At 56.3% G+C, this 20,582-nt stretch overlaps 1 protein-coding gene across 1 annotated transcript; it reads right to left on the bottom strand.

Moving 5' to 3' along the window:
* Nucleotides 1–620: 620 nt before the first annotated feature.
* On the bottom strand, nucleotides 621–3,100 carry LOC144011097 (uncharacterized). The gene is made up of 9 exons (XM_077511556.1): nucleotides 3,047–3,100; nucleotides 2,884–2,950; nucleotides 2,749–2,807; nucleotides 1,871–2,095; nucleotides 1,674–1,784; nucleotides 1,424–1,588; nucleotides 1,257–1,340; nucleotides 951–1,112; nucleotides 621–870 (listed from the first exon to the last, which is right to left on the bottom strand). The coding sequence occupies exons 1-9, from the start codon at nucleotides 3,098–3,100 to the stop codon at nucleotides 655–657; spliced, it is 1,143 nt and encodes a 380-aa protein (XP_077367682.1). The 3' UTR covers nucleotides 621–654.
* Between the last annotated feature and the right edge of the window lie 17,482 nt (nucleotides 3,101–20,582).

The following is a 20,582-nucleotide window of genomic DNA, read 5'->3' as shown; positions in this document are numbered from 1 at the left end:
CCTGGAATTCGACCTAGCGGGGCAGGTTAGCCGATCGGTAGGAATCCTGGAAATGAACCTCGGTTGGTTGGGGTTGGATTCCTGGAAATGGGCTTGGGGGTCAGGTTAGCCGATCGGTAGGAATCCTGGAACTGGACCTTGTTTGGGGTTGGATTCCTGGAAGTGGACTTCGCGGGGCAGGTTAGCCGATCGGTAGGAATCCTGGAATTGGACCTTGGATGGGGGTTGGATTCCTGGAAATGGACTTAAGCGGGGGACGGAATCGGAACCACCCACCAGGCCGGTGCTCTCAGGTTTAGCCCATCGGTCGGAATCCTGGAACTGGATCTTGGTTGGTTGGGGTTGGATTCCTGGAACTGGACCTGGAACTGGTTGGGGCTCAATTCCTGAAAATGGACTCAGGCCGGGAATGGAACCACCCAGCCCGGGACTCACCATGCCGGTGTTCTCGACGTGTTTGGGGCCCGCTTCGCCGATCGGTAAGAATCCTGGAACTCGACCTTGGTTGGGTTTGGATTCCTCGAAATGGACTTAAGCGGAAAATGGAACCACCGACCCTGACACATTGTGAGAGGCATGCAGCATTGTCTTAAAACATACAATGTAAAAAACCTGGAAGAAGACCCACCAGAACTCCAACATTCCAAATTGACTTTAATTTTCACATCTTTTGATCATCATTCGGATTTGGTTTCTAATGTTCTCAATAGATAGTTCCAGCTCATGGCATAGCTGTCGAAATGCTGGTTGTTCAGCCACGATCTCCCGTATCCTTTTTTTCAGGACCAACTTTTCCTGGATCTCTCTTTCGAAGAGAGTTTTGACCATGGAATAAAATTGTGGTGTGAGTGCGAGTTTTCTTCGTTGACCCTGAAAGACATAAAAATGACAAAGGTTTAATTTTAGGATTTCCACATTAGAGTCACCCTCCGCAGCCCAAGTCTACTTACATTATTATAAAGACTGATTTTTTCTGGAAGGGTTGTTGGCACTGAATTTGGTTCGGGAGATCTCTTTTGCTGTGTTTCGTTCCCTTTTGGATGGACTTTGTCCTTTTTCTTTAACTTGAGCTTCTCCTTCATCTTCTTCTTCTTCTTGCGGGACTTGAGATCCTAAGGACACAGTATGTTATATTTTGGGTTAGGGTTAAGGTTAGGGTTAAGGTTAACCCTAACCCTAACCCCCCCCCGGGGGTTAAGAAATATTACATGTCGGTGTATTACAATGACAGAATTACTTCCAGGAATTCTACTCACAAAGTTCAAGCGCTGGACATGTTTTTCTCCGAACAAGGCACGTTCCAAAATCTTTTCCTCATCTTCCCAGTCACTGAAGTCAGGCTATAGTACAAAAAGGAAAATAGAAGACATAGCTATGGGTCACAACTTTAACAACAGGAGACATGGGACTTCCTGGATTTCACCTCAGCTTCCCTCAGGTGTACATTCTCCATTTCCATCAACTGGGGAGAAGCTTCCCTTGAAACTTGCTGTCCGTCTCCCACTGTTTTGTCAGATGTGTTCAACTTTTTGCTGCCGTCTTTACTCTTCCTTTCCTTCTTCTTTCCCCCAGGTGAGCCCGTCTGTGTCTGTCACCAGAAAGGAAACAGTCATATTTTGGTGGCATGAAGCAGTGTTGCATTTGATTGGACCACTTCCAGGAATTCTACTCACCAAGTGCAGGGAGGAGACCGTCTGCGTTAAGGGCAGGGAGGCTTCCTGTGTTAAGGGGAAGATGATTTGTTCCATGACGTCCATCTCATCTTCGCTTTCAGTCAGGTACATCTATACAACGACAAAATCCAATTTGGAAGACATGGCAATGGGAGGAAAACTTCCACAATAGTGACATGGGACTTCCTGGATATCACCTCAATTACTCCAATGTGTACAGTTTTTTTCCTGGACTGGGGAGTAGAGACGAGGTCCCCGGGCTCCCTTGAAAGTTGCCATCCAGCCCCCACATTCTGCTCAGACCGGTTCACATCTTTGGTAGTTCTCAGCGGGGAGGCCTGTGTTAATGGCACAGAAACCTCCTGTGTCAAAGGCTCGAAAGGTTCTTCCGGGAGCTCCTCCTCATTGCAATTCACGTTCACCTATACAACAATAAAAAAACAATGTATAATACATGGGTGTGGGTCATGTCTTCCACAATAGCGACACAGAACTTACTGGGGGCTGGAGTGAGTGCTCCGTAGAATTCCTGGAACTGGACCTTGGTTTGGGGTCAAATTCCAGGAACTGGACTGGGTTTGGGGGTCCAATTCCAGGAACCGGGCATAGGCGAGGCCGGTGTCCTGGCCCCGCTGCGCGGGGCCTCACGGGGGCTAGCTACGCTTGGGTCCCGCTCCGCACAGTTCCGGGAACTGGACTTTGGTTGGGGGTCCAATTCCAGGAACTGGACTTTGGTTGGGGGTCCAATTCCAGGAACTGGACTTTGGTTGGGGGTCCAATTCCAGGAACTGGACTTTGGTTGGGGGTCCAATTCCAGGAACTGGACTTTGGTTGGGGGTCCAATTCCAGGAACCGGGCACGGACGGGGCAACGAAGCAGCCGCCACGCTTCGCGGGGCCTCAAACACGCAAGGGGCCCGCCTCGGAGGCCAGGGAAAAGCTATCGGCTATCGGTAGATTTTCTAGAACTGTACCTTGGTTGTGGATGAATTCTTGGAGCGGGAACTCGCTTGAGATTTGAATTCCTGAAACCGGACTCTTTTCCCCAAAGGCGACGCACATTTCCAGGAACTCACCTCACTCATCCTTGGAACCTGCAGCGGCGCTTTCTTGTGCTTGCCCTCACACTTCGATGCTAATGAATGGGGGTTGGACAAACGCAGGCTTAAATAGTCCGGTGTTGGTGATGTCACGGTACTGCAGCCAATCACCTTCCGATTGGCCAAAGGCACCTCCTCCCCACACACAAACGCTAACAATTAGCCAGTCAAGCGACACCTTGTGGTGAAAGCAAAAACTGCGTGACTCAGAAAAGCTTTCTTGAACAAACAGACTTTATTTTACGATTTTGTAGTGTAAAAGTATGAGTATTACGGTGAGGTACACCACTCCAAAGATGCACATAATAAATATGGAGATGAGGCACATTTGCTCTGTAAACGCCCATCCGCTCTCATAACATGGCCAAGTGAATCTAGATAGAAAAAAAAAATAAAAAAAACACTAAACGCAATTCACTGAGTAGTGTTTACAAATATGAACGCATCTTTCCGGGAATTACATGTCATCTTTAAGGAATTACATGTCACCTTTAAGGAATTGCGCGCCATTTTTAAGGAATTGCGTGCCATTTTTAAGGAATTGCACGTCATCTTTAAGGAAATTTACACGTCATCTTTAAGGAATTGCGTGTCATTTTTAAGGAATTGCGTGTCATTTTTAAGGAATTGCATGTCATCTTTAAGGAATTGCGTGTCATTTTTAAGGAATTGCATGTCATCTTTAAGGAATTACACGTCATCTTTAAGGAATTTAGGTTGCCATCCTGGATGTAGACATCGCCAACTTACCCTTGACTTGTTTCCATTGCCATGTTCATTTGGGGATCCAGTGTAGTGAGCACAATGCTCGGGATCCATCGTGGAGTTGTCTCATCTGTCCAGAGACCCCATGATTTTTTTTTTTGCAAGTGCACATGCAAAGAAAGCCATTCAAAAATATCATACCTTGCTGGTCATAATCAGGAGGAGGACTTTCCAGATATTGACCCATCCTTTTTTGCGCTTGCTCGCTTGACTTCTGAAGGCGGCACTGACAGCGACTGCTTTTATAGACTCAGCCCAGCCTTGCAACTGGCCATTGACCAATCACTGCGAAGGGGGTGTAACGGTAACGCCCGCCATAAAAAAAAAAAAAACCCATCCAAGTCAATTTCCAGGTTTTATACATATAATTCCACAATTTCACCATGGGCAAACCAAACGTCTATTGGCTCAAAAATTACCAGTGGGAAGGGCCATATCTGACCAAAAAACAATCACTGCAATCAGCTGTTGACCAATAGATGGTCACGTCAATTTCCAGGTTGCCTACATATAATTCCACAATTTCAACGCAGTACAATTCATGGAACACAACCCGTCAATTTCCAGGTTGCCTACATATAATTCCACAATTTCAACGCAGTACAATTCATGGAACACGTCCCGTCAATTTCCAGGTTGCCTACATATAATTCCACAATTTCACCATGGGCAAACCAAACGTCGATTGGCTCAAAAATTACTAGTGGGAAGGGCCATATCTGACCAAAAACCAATCACTGCAATCAGCTGTTGACCAATAGACGGTCACGTCAATTTCCAGGTTGCCTACATATAATTCCACAATTTCAACACAGTACAATTCATGGAACACGACCCGTACGATTCATGGAATCCGACCCGTACAGTTCATGGAACACGACCAGTACAATTCCTGGTATTCAACCCCGACCAGTACAATTCCTGGAATCCGACACGTACAGTTCCTGGAATCCGACGCGTACAGTTCCTGGAATCCGACGCGTACAGTTCCTGGAATCCGACGCGTACAGTTCCTGGAATCCGACGCGTACAGTTCATGGAACACGACCAGTACAATTCCTGGTATTCAACCAGTACGATTCCCGGACCCCGACCAGTACAATTCCTGGAATCCGACACGTACAGTTCATGGAATACGACCAGTACAATTCCCGGGCTCCGACACGTACGATTCATGGAATCCGACCCGTAGAGTTCCTGGAATACGACCCGTACAGTTCCTGGAATCCGACGCGTACAGTTCATGGAACACGACCAGTACAATTCCTGGTATTCAACCAGTACGATTCCCGGACCCCGACCAGTACAATTCCTGGAATCCGACACGTACAGTTCATGGAATACGACCAGTACAATTCCCGGGCTCCGACACGTACGATTCATGGAATCCGACCCGTACAGTTCCCGGAATCCGACGCGTACATTTCCCGGAATCCGACGCGTACAGTTCACGGAATACGACCAGTACAGTTCACGGAACACGACCAGTACAATTCCTGGTATTCAACCAGTACAATTCCTGGTATTCGACCGGTACAATTCCCGGACCCCGACCAGTACAATTCATGGAATACGACCCGTACAGTTCCTGGAATCCGACCAGTACAATTCCTGGTATTCAACCAGTACGATTCCCGGACCCCGACCAGTACAATTCCTGGAATCCGACATGTACAGTTCATGGAATACGACCAGTACAATTCCTGGAATCCGACACATACAGTTCATGGAATCCGACCCGTACAGTTCCTGGAATCCGACGCGTACAGTTCCTGGAATCCGACCCGTACAGTTCCTGGAATCCGACGCGTACAATTCCTGGAATCCGACGCGTACAGTTCACGGAACACGACCAGCGCAATTCCCGGTATTCGACCAGCACAATTCCCGGACCCCGACCGGTACAATTCACGGAATTACGACCCGTACAGTTCCCGGAATGCGACGCGTACGATTCACGGAATACGACCCCGCCGTTCCCGAAAACCGACGCGCACGGTTCACGGAACACGACAAGTACAATTCCCGGACTCCGACCGGCGCGGTTCACGGAATACGACCCGTGCGCGATTCCTGGAATTCGACCGGGCTCACACGCGACACCTGGTGTCCGCTCGCCCGAACCGCACCCGCGTTTTTAAAACGGCCCTTAAAAAATACTTAAACAAAAAACCTTTTCAAACGAAACGCGTCGCCGGCGCCTACGAATTTCGCACTATCCGCGGCGATTTTTCCCGTTTCGATTAGCCGACATTTTCACCGGAACCCGGAATCGCGACCTCGTTCCAAACCCGGTTCCAAGTGGCGCGCGGGAGTTATGCCCCCGCCATTCAAAGTCAATGGAGCGCGCGTTAGCACAGTGGCTAACTTCCAAGTCGAATTCCAGCTTCCCATAGACCGCCATTCATAAGGCTTCCGCGAAAGCGACGTCATTTCCGACTTCGGGGCGTCGGGGTCAGCCCGGCGCCTAACCCTAATTATGCCCCGATAGCATCCCGTTAGAACCCCGCGATTTGGAATCCACATTATCGGCGGCGCATTTCCTGGAATTTGACAAATTTGGAACTAAACGTTTAAAACTCCTAAAAACGGCAAAAATGCATCGCTCTCTTCTGAAATGTATCTAAGGCTAATTTTCGTGTCATAAAAATGCTTTTTTGGAGCAAAAAAATGCAATTTAAAAATTCAAAAAACTGCAGTTGGCCTACTTGGCCACATGATGGCGCCAAGAGACCGTATAATAATTTTAGCACACAAAATTTGACTTTTCTAACTGAGGGCACAAAAGTTGGAATTGGGGTCCGCTTCCTGGAACTTGACCAAAAGTCCTACATATTGACACAAGATGCTGCCGGCTCAAAAATTCGTTCCAAGTTGGTCTAGAACTTGGAAGGTCAGCCCAATTCCTGGAAAATACAACTTGGTCTATATCTTGGAAGGTCAGCCCAATTCCTGGAAAATTACCTTATCCACCATTCACTCATTGCCAACATGAAGGTAAAACTCACCCAGTCTCACAAAATTTGACTTTTCTAACTGAGGGCACAAAAGTTGGAATTGGGGTCCGCTTCCTGGAACTTGACCAAAAGTCCTACATATTGACACAAGATGCTGCCGGCTCAAGAATTCTTTCCAAGTTGCTCTAGAACTTGGAAGGTCAGCCCAATTCCTGGAAAATACAACTTGGTCTATATCTTGGAAGGTCAGCCCAATTCCTGGAAAATTACCTTATCCACCATTCACTCATTGCCACCATGAAGGTAAGACTCACCATGTGTCACGCTCCTGGTTCCACACATTCTATTTCTAAAAATCATTCATATTGACAAATTACTGATCATTTTCACCCGCTTTATCAATTCATGACTTGGGCATTTTCAAGTTCAAAACCCTAACTCTATAAAAGCCCTACCTGCTTTTTCGTTTCAAGCTTTGCCACTATGAAGGTAAGACTCATCATCCTGTTTCATTCTCTTGGTTCCACACATTATATATATATTTTTTAATTTTTTAATGATTAATATTGACAAATTACTGCTCATTTTCACCCGCTTTATCAATTCATGACTTGGGCATTCTCAAGTTCAAAACCCTAACTCTATAAAAGCCCTACATGCATTTTCGTTTCAACCTTTGCCACTATGAAGGTAAGACTAATCCTGTTTCACTCTCCTGGTTCCACACATTCTAGTTTTTTTTTTATTTTTAATGATTAATATTGACAAATTACTGCTCATTTCCACCTGCTTTATTAATGAATGACTCAGGCATTTTCTAACTAAAACCCTAATTCTGTATGTAACGATTCTGGAAGCCAATGTACTCTTCCAGGATATATACATGTAATATTTCAGGATAGAGACATGTTCGCTTCCAGGATATATACATGTAATATTTCAGGATAGAGACATGTTCGCTTCCAGGATATATACATGTAATATTTCAGGATAGAAACATGTCCTCTTCCAGGATACAGACTCAATTTGGCACTCCCCAAAAGGGGTGTGTCTTCATTTTTGAACCATCCTATAAGAAGAGGCGGGGGCCCCTCGACCGTTTTTTCTCATTTCCAACTGTGCCACCATGAAGGTAAGACTCAACCTGTGTCGCTCTCCTGGTTCCGTGCATTGTATTTTTTTTTAAATGATTATTATTGACAAATTAGTGCTCATTTTCACCTGCTTCATCAATTAATGACTTGGGCACTTTTTGCTAAAAGCCTATCTTTTTTTATGTCGCTATCCTGGAAGCCGATGTAATCTTCCAGGAAATATACATGTTATTACATGTAGTATTCCAGGAAAGAGACAATTTAGTACAGGTAGTCTACCAGGAAAAAGACATTTTTACATGTAGTTTTCCAGGAAATAGACATGTTAGTGCATGAGGTCTATCTATCTTCTTCATGTCACTATCCTGGAAGCCGATGTACTTTTCCAGGAAAGTGACGTACTCTTCCAAGAAACTGACATGTACTCTTCCAGGAAATAGACTCAACTCTAAAATTAACCAAAAGACGTGTGTCTTCGAACTGGGGCCTCCCGATAAATGGAGGGTCGCGTACTACTTGCGTCCTCATTTGCAACTATGCCACCGTGAAGGTAAGACACACCCTGTGTCACTCTCCTTGTTGCTCACATTCTTTTTCTGAAAATGATTCATACAGACACATTTGTGCTCATTTTCACCTGCTTTATTAATTAATGACTTGGGCATTTTGAAGGTAAAAAAAAACCCTGTCTTCTTCTGGAGGTCCAATTCCTGGAAAGTGACCTTACCCACCATTCACCCATACCATTACCCCCTTCAGTCCAGCTACCGTCCCAGGCATGGGCCTGTGACACTTTCCACAGAGAGATCCAATTCCCTCAAGTTGTACTCATGCACTTTGCTCATGACCATTTGGGAAACAAAGGAAGAGCACTTCGGCAAAAGTGGGAGAAGATGGGCAATTGCGACATGGGTGTGTTACTTTGATTGATCTTGCTACTTCCATACTAAGGACAGGATTTTGGCATTCTGGAATATTTTCACCTACTCTCCTACAGGCTAATCGCACACTCGCGGAAGCTGAAACGCAACTGGTTAAAAAAGCATATGTGCTGAACTCGGGCCAGCACAGGCACAAAATTCCAATTGGCATAATACACTCATGGGTGAAGCCATCCAGAGAGAGGAAAAGGTAAGTCTTTCACAATGACACTTTATCCATTGCATGTTATTAGTAGCTAACCAAAACGTAAACATGACTCTTTTGTTTCAAAATCATGAGCAGCAGAAGGCCAGGAGGACGCGGGACAGGATGAGGAAAAGGACGGAGACGAAGACGACGTCCATAAGGGGACAGGATGAGGAAAAGGACGGAGACGAAGACGACGTCCATAAGGGGACAGCCAACATGTTAAATGTTTCAAATAAAGTTCAGCAAAAAGTTGTAGTTCATTGTCTTAAAAGTAAAGTTTGACAATTGGCAGTTTATGTCTTTAAAAATTCTGCTGGAACTGGACCTTGGTTTGGGGTCCAATTCCAGGAACTGGGCGGAGGCCGGCCACGGAACCAGCGACCCCGCGAGCCTCCAGGCCGGTGTTCTCGGCCCCGCTTCGCGGGGCCCCGGGGGGGCTAGCTCCGCTTGGGACCCGCTCCGCCCAATTCCTGGAACTGACCCTTGGTTCAGGGTCAGATTCCAGGAATTGGGCGTAGACGGGTGAATGACCCAGCGGACCGGCGAGCCTCAATCCCGGTGTTCTCGGCCCCGCTTCGCGGAGCCTCGCGGGGGCTAGCTCCGCTTGGGACCCGCTCCGCCCAATTCCAGGAACTGGACCTTGGTTGGGGGTCCAGTTCCAGGAATTGGGCGTAGACGGGTGAATGACCCAGCGGACCGGCGAGCCTCAATCCCGGTGTTCTCGGCCCCGCTTCGCGGAGCCTCGCGGGGGCTAGCTCCGCTTGGGACCCGCTCCGCCCAATTCCAGGAACTGGACCTTGGTTGGGGGTCCAGTTCCAGGAACTGGGCGTAGACGGGTGAATGACCCAGCGATGCTCCCGGATTCCTGGAAGTTGACCTCGGTACAGGTTGAATTCCTGGAATTGGAACTAGGGTTAGGGTTAGCTTCGCGGGGCCTTGGTGCGCTTGGGGCCCGCTTCGCGGGCCAGGTTGAGCCCATCGGTAGCATTCCTGGAAGTTGACCTCGCTCCAGGTTGAATTCCTGGAATTCGACCGAAGGGGAGCTGGACCCACCAAACCCGGGACCAACCATGCCGGTGTTCTCGGCCCCGCTCCGCGGGGCCTCGGTGCGCTTGGGGCCCGCTGCGCGGGCCAGGTCGAGCCCATCGGTAGCATTCCTGGAAGTTGACCTCGCTCCAGGTTGAATTCCTGGAATTCGACCGAAGGGGAGCTGGACCCACCAAACCCGGGACCAACCATGCCGGTGTTCTCGGCCCCGCTCCGCGGGGCCTCGGTGCGCTTGGGGCCCGCTGCGCGGGCCAGGTCGAGCCCATCGGTCGAAATCCTGGAAATCGACCTTGGATGGGGTCGAATTCCTGGAAATCGACTCAAGCCGGGAACCGAACCTCCCTCCCCGGGTGCTACCATGGCGGTACTCGGCCCCGCTTCGCGGGGCCTCGGTGCGCTTGGGGCCCGCTGCGCGGGCCAGGTTTAGCCCATCGGTCGAAATCCTGGAAATCGACCTTGGATGGGGTCGAATTCCTGGAAATCGACTCAAGCCGGGAACCGAACCTCCCTCCCCGGGTGCTACCATGGCGGTACTCGGCCCCGCTTCGCGGGGCCTCGGTGCGCTTGGGGCCCGCTTCGCGGGCCAGGTTTAGCCCATCGGTCGAAATCCTGGAAATGGACGTTGGATGATGTCGAATTCCTGGAAATCGACTCAAGCCGGGAACCGAACCTCCCTCCCCGGGTGGTACCATGGCGGTGTTCTCGGCCCCGCTCCGCGGGGCCTCGGTGCGCTTGGGGCCCGCTTCGCGGGCCAGGTTTAGCCCATCGGTCGAAATCCTGGAAATCGACCTTGGATGTGTCGAATTCCTGGAAATCGACTCAAGCCGGGAACGGAACCTCCCTCCCCGGGTGCTACCATGGCGGTACTCGGCCCCGCTTCGCGGGGCCTCGGTGCGCTTGGGGCCCGCTGCGCGGGCCAGGTTTAGCCCATCGGTCGAAATCCTGGAAATCGACCTTGGATGGGGTCGAATTCCTGGAAATCGACTCAAGCCGGGAACCGAACCTCCCTCCCCGGGTGGTACCATGGCGGTGTTCTCGGCCCCGCTTCGCGGGGCCTCGGTGTGCTTGGGGCCCGCTTCGCGGGCCAGGTTTAGCCCATCGGTCGAAATCCTGGAAATGGACCTTGGATGGGGTCGAATTCCTGGAAATCGACTCAAGCCGGGAACCGAACCTCCCTCCCCGGGTGGTACCATGGCGGTGTTCTCGGCCCCGCTTCGCGGGGCCTCGGTGTGCTTGGGGCCCGCTTCGCGGGCCAGGTTTAGCCCATCGGTCAAAATCCTGGAAATCGACCTTGGATGTGTCGAATTCCTGGAAATCGACTCAAGCCGGAAACGGAACCTCCCTCCCCGGGTGGTACCATGGCGGTGTTCTCGGCCCCGCTCCGCGGGGCCTCGGTGCGCTTGGGGCCCGCTTCGCGGGCCAGGTTTAGCCCATCGGTCGAAATCCTGGAAATCGACCTTGGATGATGTCGAATTCCTGGAAATCGACTCAAGCCGGGAACCGAACCTCCCTCCCCGGGTGGTACCATGGCGGTGTTCTCGGCCCCGCTTCGCGGGGCCTCGGTGCGCTTGGGGCCCGCTTCGCGGGCCAGGTTTAGCCCATCGGTCGAAATCCTGGAAATCGACCTTGGATGATGTCGAATTCCTGGAAATCGACTCAAGCCGGGAACCGAACCTCCCTCCCCGGGTGCTACCATGGCGGTGTTCTCGGCCCCGCTCCGCGGGGCATCGGTGCGCTTGGGGCCCGCTTCGCGGGCAAGGTTTAGCCCATCGGTCGAAATCCTGGAAATCGACCCTGGATGTGTCGAATTCCTGGAAATCGACTCAAGCCGGAAACCGAACCTCCCTCCCCGGGTGCTACCATGGCGGTGTTCTCGGCCCCGCTTCGCGGGGCCTCGGTGCGCTTGGGGCCCGCTGCGCGGGCCGGGTTTAGCCCATCGGTCGAAATCCTGGAAATCGACCTTGGATGGGGTCGAATTCCTGGAAATCGACTCAAGCCGGGAACCGAACCTCCCTCCCCGGGTGGCACCATGGCGGTGTTCTCGGCCCCGCTTCGCGGGGCCTCGGTGCGCTTGGGGCCCGCTGCGCGGGCCAGGTTTAGCCCATCGGTCGAAATCCTGGAAATGGACGTTGGATGATGTCGAATTCCTGGAAATCGACTAAAGCCGGGAACCGAACCTCCCTCCCCGGGTGGTACCATGGCGGTGTTCTCGGCCCCGCTCCGCGGGGCCTCGGTGCGCTTGGGGCCCGCTTCGCGGGCCAGGTTTAGCCCATCGGTCGAAATCCTGGAAATCGACCTTGGATGATGTCGAATTCCTGGAAATCGACTCAAGCCGGGAACCGAACCTCCCTCCCCGGGTGCTACCATGGCGGTGTTCTCGGCCCCGCTCCGCGGGGCATCGGTGCGCTTGGGGCCCGCTTCGCGGGCAAGGTTTAGCCCATCGGTCGAAATCCTGGAAATCGACCCTGGATGTGTCGAATTCCTGGAAATCGACTCAAGCCGGAAACCGAACCTCCCTCCCCGGGTGCTACCATGGCGGTGTTCTCGGCCCCGCTTCGCGGGGCCTCGGTGCGCTTGGGGCCCGCTGCGCGGGCCGGGTTTAGCCCATCGGTCGAAATCCTGGAAATCGACCTTGGATGGGGTCGAATTCCTGGAAATCGACTCAAGCCGGGAACCGAACCTCCCTCCCCGGGTGGCACCATGGCGGTGTTCTCGGCCCCGCTTCGCGGGGCCTCGGTGCGCTTGGGGCCCGCTGCGCGGGCCAGGTTTAGCCCATCGGTCGAAATCCTGGAAATGGACGTTGGATGATGTCGAATTCCTGGAAATCGACTAAAGCCGGGAACCGAACCTCCCTCCCCGGGTGGTACCATGGCGGTGTTCTCGGCCCCGCTCCGCGGGGCCTCGGTGCGCTTGGGGCCCGCTTCGCGGGCCAGGTTTAGCCCATCGGTCGAAATCCTGGAAATCGACCTTGGATGATGTCGAATTCCTGGAAATCGACTCAAGCCGGGAACCGAACCTCCCTCCCCGGGTGCTACCATGGCGGTGTTCTCGGCCCCGCTCCGCGGGGCATCGGTGCGCTTGGGGCCCGCTTCGCGGGCAAGGTTTAGCCCATCGGTCGAAATCCTGGAAATCGACCCTGGATGTGTCGAATTCCTGGAAATCGACTCAAGCCGGAAACCGAACCTCCCTCCCCGGGTGCTACCATGGCGGTGTTCTCGGCCCCGCTTCGCGGGGCCTCGGTGCGCTTGGGGCCCGCTGCGCGGGCCGGGTTTAGCCCATCGGTCGAAATCCTGGAAATCGACCTTGGATGGGGTCGAATTCCTGGAAATCGACTCAAGCCGGGAACCGAACCTCCCTCCCCGGGTGGCACCATGGCGGTGTTCTCGGCCCCGCTTCGCGGGGCCTCGGTGCGCTTGGGGCCCGCTGCGCGGGCCAGGTTTAGCCCATCGGTCGAAATCCTGGAAATGGACGTTGGATGATGTCGAATTCCTGGAAATCGACTAAAGCCGGGAACCGAACCTCCCTCCCCGGGTGGTACCATGGCGGTGTTCTCGGCCCCGCTCCGCGGGGCCTCGGTGCGCTTGGGGCCCGCTTCGCGGGCCAGGTTTAGCCCATCGGTCGAAATCCTGGAAATCGACCTTGGATGATGTCGAATTCCTGGAAATCGACTCAAGCCGGGAACCGAACCTCCCTCCCCGGGTGCTACCATGGCGGTGTTCTCGGCCCCGCTCCGCGGGGCATCGGTGCGCTTGGGGCCCGCTTCGCGGGCAAGGTTTAGCCCATCGGTCGAAATCCTGGAAATCGACCCTGGATGTGTCGAATTCCTGGAAATTGACTCAAGCCGGAAACGGAACCTCCCTCCCCGGGTGCTACCATGGCGGTGTTCTCGGCCCCGCTTCGCGGGGCCTCGTGCGCTTGGGGCCCGCTTCGCGGGCCGGGTTTAGCCCATCGGTCGAAATCCTGGAAATCGACCTTGGATGTGTCGAATTCCTGGAAATCGACTCAAGCCGGAAACGGAACCTCCCTCCCCGGGTGCTACCATGGCGGTGTTCTCGGCCCCGCTTCGCGGGGCCTCGGTGCGCTTGGGGCCCGCTTCGCGGGCCGGGTTTAGCCCATCGGTCGAAATCCTGGAAATCGACCCTGGATGTGTCGAATTCCTGGAAATCGACTCAAGCCGGAAACGGAGCCTCCCTCCCCGGGTGCTACCATGGCGGTGTTCTCGGCCCCGCTTCGCGGGGCCTCGGTGCGCTTGGGGCCCGCTTCGCGGGCCAGGTTTAGCCCATCGGTCGAAATCCTGGAAATCGACCCTGGATGTGTCGAATTCCTGGAAATCGACTCAAGCCGGAAACGGAGCCTCCCTCCCCGGGTGCTACCATGGCGGTGTTCTCGGCCCCGCTTCGCGGGGCCTCGGTGCGCTTGGGGCCCGCTTCGCGGGCCAGGTTTAGCCCATCGGTCGAAATCCTGGAAATCGACCCTGGATGTGTCGAATTCCTGGAAATCGACTCAAGCCGGAAACGGAGCCTCCCTCCCCGGGTGCTACCATGGCGGTGTTCTCGGCCCCGCTTCGCGGGGCCTCGGTGCGCTTGGGGCCCGCTTCGCGGGCCGGGTTTAGCCCATCGGTCGAAATCCTGGAAATCGACCCTGGATGTGTCGAATTCCTGGAAATCGACTCAAGCCGGGAACGGAGCCTCCCTCCCCGGGTGCTACCATGGCGGTGTTCTCGGCCCCGCTCCGCGGGGCCTCGGTGCGCTTGGGGCCCGCTTCGCGGGCCAGGTTTAGCCCATCGGTCGAAATCCTGGAAATCGACCTTGGATGATGTCGAATTCCTGGAAATCGACTCAAGCCGGGAACCGAACCTCCCTCCCCGGGTGGTACCATGGCGGTGTTCTCGGCCCCGCTTCGCGGGGCCTCGGTGCGCTTGGGGCCCGCTGCGCGGGCCAGGTTTAGCCCATCGGTCGAAATCCTGGAAATGGACCTTGGATGATGTCGAATTCCTGGAAATCGACTCAAGCCGGGAACCGAACCTCCCTCCCCGGGTGCTACCATGGCGGTACTCGGCCCCGCTTCGCGGGGCCTCGGTGCGCTTGGGGCCCGCTTCGCGGGCCAGGTTTAGCCCATCGGTCGAAATCCTGGAAATGGACCTTGGATGGGGTCGAATTCCTGGAAATCGACTCAAGCCGGGAACCGAACCTCCCTCCCCGGGTGCTACCATGGCGGTGTTCTCGGCCCCGCTTCGCGGGGCCTCGGTGCGCTTGGGGCCCGCTGCGCGGGCCGGGTTTAGCCCATCGGTCAAAATCCTGGAAATGGACCTTGGATGGGGTCGAATTCCTGGAAATCGACTCAAGCCGGGAACCGAACCTCCCTCCCCGGGTGGCACCATGGCGGTGTTCTCGGCCCCGCTTCGCGGGGCCTCGGTGCGCTTGGGGCCCGCTGCGCGGGCCAGGTTTAGCCCATCGGTCGAAATCCTGGAAATGGACCTTGGATGATGTCGAATTCCTGGAAATCGACTCAAGCCGGGAACCGAACCTCCCTCCCCGGGTGGTACCATGGCGGTGTTCTCGGCCCCGCTCCGCGGGGCCTCGGTGCGCTTGGGGCCCGCTTCGCGGGCCAGGTTTAGCCCATCGGTCGAAATCCTGGAAATCGACCTTGGATGATGTCGAATTCCTGGAAATCGACTCAAGCCGGGAACCGAACCTCCCTCCCCGGGTGGTACCATGGCGGTGTTCTCGGCCCCGCTTCGCGGGGCCTCGGTGCGCTTGGGGCCCGCTTCGCGGGCCAGGTTTAGCCCATCGGTCGAAATCCTGGAAATCGACCCTGGATGTGTCGAATTCCTGGAAATTGACTCAAGCCGGAAACGGAACCTCCCTCCCCGGGTGCTACCATGGCGGTGTTCTCGGCCCCGCTTCGCGGGGCCTCGTGCGCTTGGGGCCCGCTTCGCGGGCCGGGTTTAGCCCATCGGTCGAAATCCTGGAAATCGACCTTGGATGTGTCGAATTCCTGGAAATCGACTCAAGCCGGAAACGGAACCTCCCTCCCCGGGTGCTACCATGGCGGTGTTCTCGGCCCCGCTTCGCGGGGCCTCGGTGCGCTTGGGGCCCGCTTCGCGGGCCGGGTTTAGCCCATCGGTCGAAATCCTGGAAATCGACCCTGGATGTGTCGAATTCCTGGAAATCGACTCAAGCCGGAAACGGAACCTCCCTCCCCGGGTGCTACCATGGCGGTGTTCTCGGCCCCGCTTCGCGGGGCCTCGGTGTGCTTGGGGCCCGCTGCGCGGGCCAGGTTTAGCCCATCGGTCGAAATCCTGGAAATCGACCCTGGATGTGTCGAATTCCTGGAAATCGACTTAAGCCGGAAACGGAGCCTCCCTCCCCGGGTGCTACCATGGCGGTGTTCTCGGCCCCGCTTCGCGGGGCCTCGGTGCGCTTGGGGCCCGCTTCGCGGGCCGGGTTTAGCCCATCGGTCGAAATCCTGGAAATCGACCCTGGATGTGTCGAATTCCTGGAAATCGACTCAAGCCGGAAACGGAACCTCCCTCCCCGGGTGCTACCATGGCGGTGTTCTCGGCCCCGCTTCGCGGGGCCTCGGTGTGCTTGGGGCCCGCTGCGCGGGCCAGGTTTAGCCCATCGGTCGAAATCCTGGAAATCGACCCTGGATGTGTCGAATTCCTGGAAATCGACTCAAGCCGGAAACGGAGCCTCCCTCCCCGGGTGCTACCATGGCGGTGTTCTCGGCCCCGCTTCGCGGGGCCTCGGTGCGCTTGGGGCCCGCTTCGCGGGCCGGGTTTAGCCCATCGGTCGAAATCCTGGAAATCGACCCTGGATGTGTCGAATTCCTGGAAATCGACTCAAGCCGGAAACGGAACCTCCCTCCCCGGGTGCTACCATGGCGGTGTTCTCGGCCCCGCTTCGCGGGGCCTCGGTGTGCTTGGGGCCCGCTGCGCGGGCCAGGTTTAGCCCATCGGTCGAAATCCTGGAAATCGACCCTGGATGTGTCGAATTCCTGGAAATCGACTTAAGCCGGAAACGGAGCCTCCCTCCCCGGGTGCTACCATGGCGGTGTTCTCGGCCCCGCTTCGCGGGGCCTCGGTGCGCTTGGGGCCCGCTTCGCGGGCCGGGTTTAGCCCATCGGTCGAAATCCTGGAAATCGACCCTGGATGTGTCGAATTCCTGGAAATCGACTCAAGCCGGAAACGGAGCCTCCCTCCCCGGGTGCTACCATGGCGGTGTTCTCGGCCCCGCTTCGCGGGGCCTCGGTGTGCTTGGGGCCCGCTGCGCGGGCCAGGTTTAGCCCATCGGTCGAAATCCTGGAAATCGACCCTGGATGTGTCGAATTCCTGGAAATCGACTCAAGCCGGGAACCGAACCTCCCTCCCCGGGTGGTACCATGGCGGTGTTCTCGGCCCCGCTTCGCGGGGCCTCGGTGCGCTTGGGGCCCGCTGCGCGGGCCAGGTTTAGCCCATCGGTCGAAATCCTGGAAATGGACGTTGGATGATGTCGAATTCCTGGAAATCGACTCAAGCCGGGAACCGAACCTCCCTCCCCGGGTGGTACCATGGCGGTAATTGGCCCCGCTTCGCGGGGCCTCGGTGCGCTTGGGGCCCGCTTCGCGGGCCAGGTTTAGCCCATCGGTCGAAATCCTGGAAATCGACCTTGGATGTGTCGAATTCCTGGAAATCGACTCAAGCCGGGAACCGAACCTCCCTCCCCGGGTGGTACCATCGCGGTGTTCTCGGCCCCGCTTCGCGGGGCCTCGGGGTGCTTGGGGCCCGCTTCGCGGGCCAGGTTTAGCCCATCGGTCGAAATCCTGGAAATCGACCCTGGATGTGTCGAATTCCTGGAAATCGACTTAAGCCGGAAACGGAGCCTCCCTCCCCGGGTGCTACCATGGCGGTGTTCTCGGCCCCGCTTCGCGGGGCCTCGGTGCGCTTGGGGCCCGCTTCGCGGGCCGGGTTTAGCCCATCGGTCGAAATCCTGGAAATCGACCCTGGATGTGTCGAATTCCTGGAAATCGACTCAAGCCGGAAACGGAACCTCCCTCCCCGGGTGCTACCATGGCGGTGTTCTCGGCCCCGCTTCGCGGGGCCTCGGTGTGCTTGGGGCCCGCTGCGCGGGCCAGGTTTAGCCCATCGGTCGAAATCCTGGAAATCGACCCTGGATGTGTCGAATTCCTGGAAATCGACTCAAGCCGGAAACGGAGCCTCCCTCCCCGGGTGCTACCATGGCGGTGTTCTCGGCCCCGCTTCGCGGGGCCTCGGTGCGCTTGGGGCCCGCTTCGCGGGCCGGGTTTAGCCCATCGGTCGAAATCCTGGAAATCGACCCTGGATGTGTCGAATTCCTGGAAATCGACTCAAGCCGGAAACGGAACCTCCCTCCCCGGGTGCTACCATGGCGGTGTTCTCGGCCCCGCTTCGCGGGGCCTCGGTGTGCTTGGGGCCCGCTGCGCGGGCCAGGTTTAGCCCATCGGTCGAAATCCTGGAAATCGACCCTGGATGTGTCGAATTCCTGGAAATCGACTTAAGCCGGAAACGGAGCCTCCCTCCCCGGGTGCTACCATGGCGGTGTTCTCGGCCCCGCTTCGCGGGGCCTCGGTGCGCTTGGGGCCCGCTTCGCGGGCCGGGTTTAGCCCATCGGTCGAAATCCTGGAAATCGACCCTGGATGTGTCGAATTCCTGGAAATCGACTCAAGCCGGAAACGGAGCCTCCCTCCCCGGGTGCTACCATGGCGGTGTTCTCGGCCCCGCTTCGCGGGGCCTCGGTGTGCTTGGGGCCCGCTGCGCGGGCCAGGTTTAGCCCATCGGTCGAAATCCTGGAAATCGACCCTGGATGTGTCGAATTCCTGGAAATCGACTCAAGCCGGGAACCGAACCTCCCTCCCCGGGTGGTACCATGGCGGTGTTCTCGGCCCCGCTTCGCGGGGCCTCGGTGCGCTTGGGGCCCGCTGCGCGGGCCAGGTTTAGCCCATCGGTCGAAATCCTGGAAATGGACGTTGGATGATGTCGAATTCCTGGAAATCGACTCAAGCCGGGAACCGAACCTCCCTCCCCGGGTGGTACCATGGCGGTAATTGGCCCCGCTTCGCGGGGCCTCGGTGCGCTTGGGGCCCGCTTCGCGGGCCAGGTTTAGCCCATCGGTCGAAATCCTGGAAATCGACCTTGGATGTGTCGAATTCCTGGAAATCGACTCAAGCCGGGAACCGAACCTCCCTCCCCGGGTGGTACCATCGCGGTGTTCTCGGCCCCGCTTCGCGGGGCCTCGGGGTGCTTGGGGCCCGCTTCGCGGGCCAGGTTTAGCCCATCGGTCGAAATCCTGGAAATCGACCTTGGATGGGGTCGAATTCCTGGAAATCGACTCAAGCCGGGAACGGAACCTCCCTCCCCGGGTGCTACCATGGCGGTACTCGGCCCCGCTTCGCGGGGCCTCGGTGTGCTTGGGGCCCGCTTCGCGGGCCAGGTTTAGCCCATCGGTCGAAATCCTGGAAATCGACCTTGGATGGGGTCGAATTCCTGGAAATCGACTCAAGCCGGGAACCGAACCTCCCTCCCCGGGTGGTACCATGGCGGTGTTCTCGGCCCCGCTTCGCGGGGCCTCGGTGTGCTTGGGGCCCGCTTCGCGGGCCAGGTTTAGCCCATCGGTCGAAATCCTGGAAATCGACCTTGGATGTGTCGAATTCCTGGAAATCGACTCAAGCCGGAAACGGAACTTCCCTCCCCGGGTGCTACCATGGCGGTGTTCTCGGCCCCGCTTCGCGGGGCCTCGGTGCGCTTGGGGCCCGCTTCGCGGGCCAGGTTTAGCCCATCGGTCGAAATCCTGGAAATCGACCTTGGATGATGTCGAATTCCTGGAAATCGACTCAAGCCGGGAACCGAACCTCCCTCCCCGGGTGCTACCATGGCGGTGTTCTCGGCCCCGCTTCGCGGGGCCTCGGTGCGCTTGGGGCCCGCTTCGCGGGCCAGGTTTAGCCCATCGGTCGAAATCCTGGAAATCGACCTTGGATGATGTCGAATTCCTGGAAATCGACTCAAGCCGGGAACCGAACCTCCCTCCCCGGGTGCTACCATGGCGGTGTTCTCGGCCCCGCTTCGCGGGGCCTCGGTGCGCTTGGGGCCCGCTTCGCGGGCCAGGTTTAGCCCATCGGTCGAAATCCTGGAAATCGACCCTGGATGTGTCGAATTCCTGGAAATCGACTCAAGCCGGAAACGGAACCTCCCTCCCCGGGTGCTACCATGGCGGTGTTCTCGGCCCCGCTTCGCGGGGCCTCGGTGCGCTTGGGGCCCGCTTCGCGGGCCGGGTTTAGCCCATCGGTCGAAATCCTGGAAATCGACCCTGGATGTGTCGAATTCCTGGAAATCGACTCAAGCCGGGAACGGAGCCTCCCTCCCCGGGTGCTACCATGGCGGTGTTCTCGGCCCCGCTTCGCGGGGCCTCGGTGCGCTTGGGGCCCGCTTCGCGGCCCGGGTTTAGCCCATCGGTCGAAATCCTGGAAATCGACCCTGGATGTGTCGAATTCCTGGAAATCAACTCAAGCCGGAAACGGAACCTCCCTCCCCGGGTGCTACCATGGCGGTGTTCTCGGCCCCGCTTCGCGGGGCCTCGGTGCGCTTGGGGCCCGCTGCGCGGGCCAGGTTTAGCCCATCGGTCGAAATCCTGGAAATCGACCCTGGATGTGTCGAATTCCTGGAAATCGACTCAAGCCGGAAACGGAACCTCCCTCCCCGGGTGCTACCATGGCGGTGTTCTCGGCCCCGCTTCGCGGGGCCTCGGTGCGCTTGGGGCCCGCTTCGCGGGCCAGGTTTAGCCCATCGGTCGAAATCCTGGAA

The sequence above is a fragment of the Festucalex cinctus genome, unplaced genomic scaffold (assembly GCF_051991245.1).
Source record: "Festucalex cinctus isolate MCC-2025b unplaced genomic scaffold, RoL_Fcin_1.0 HiC_scaffold_26, whole genome shotgun sequence".
Classification (NCBI taxonomy): domain Eukaryota; kingdom Metazoa; phylum Chordata; class Actinopteri; order Syngnathiformes; family Syngnathidae; genus Festucalex; species Festucalex cinctus.
This window is presented reverse-complemented; position numbering and strand designations above follow the sequence as displayed.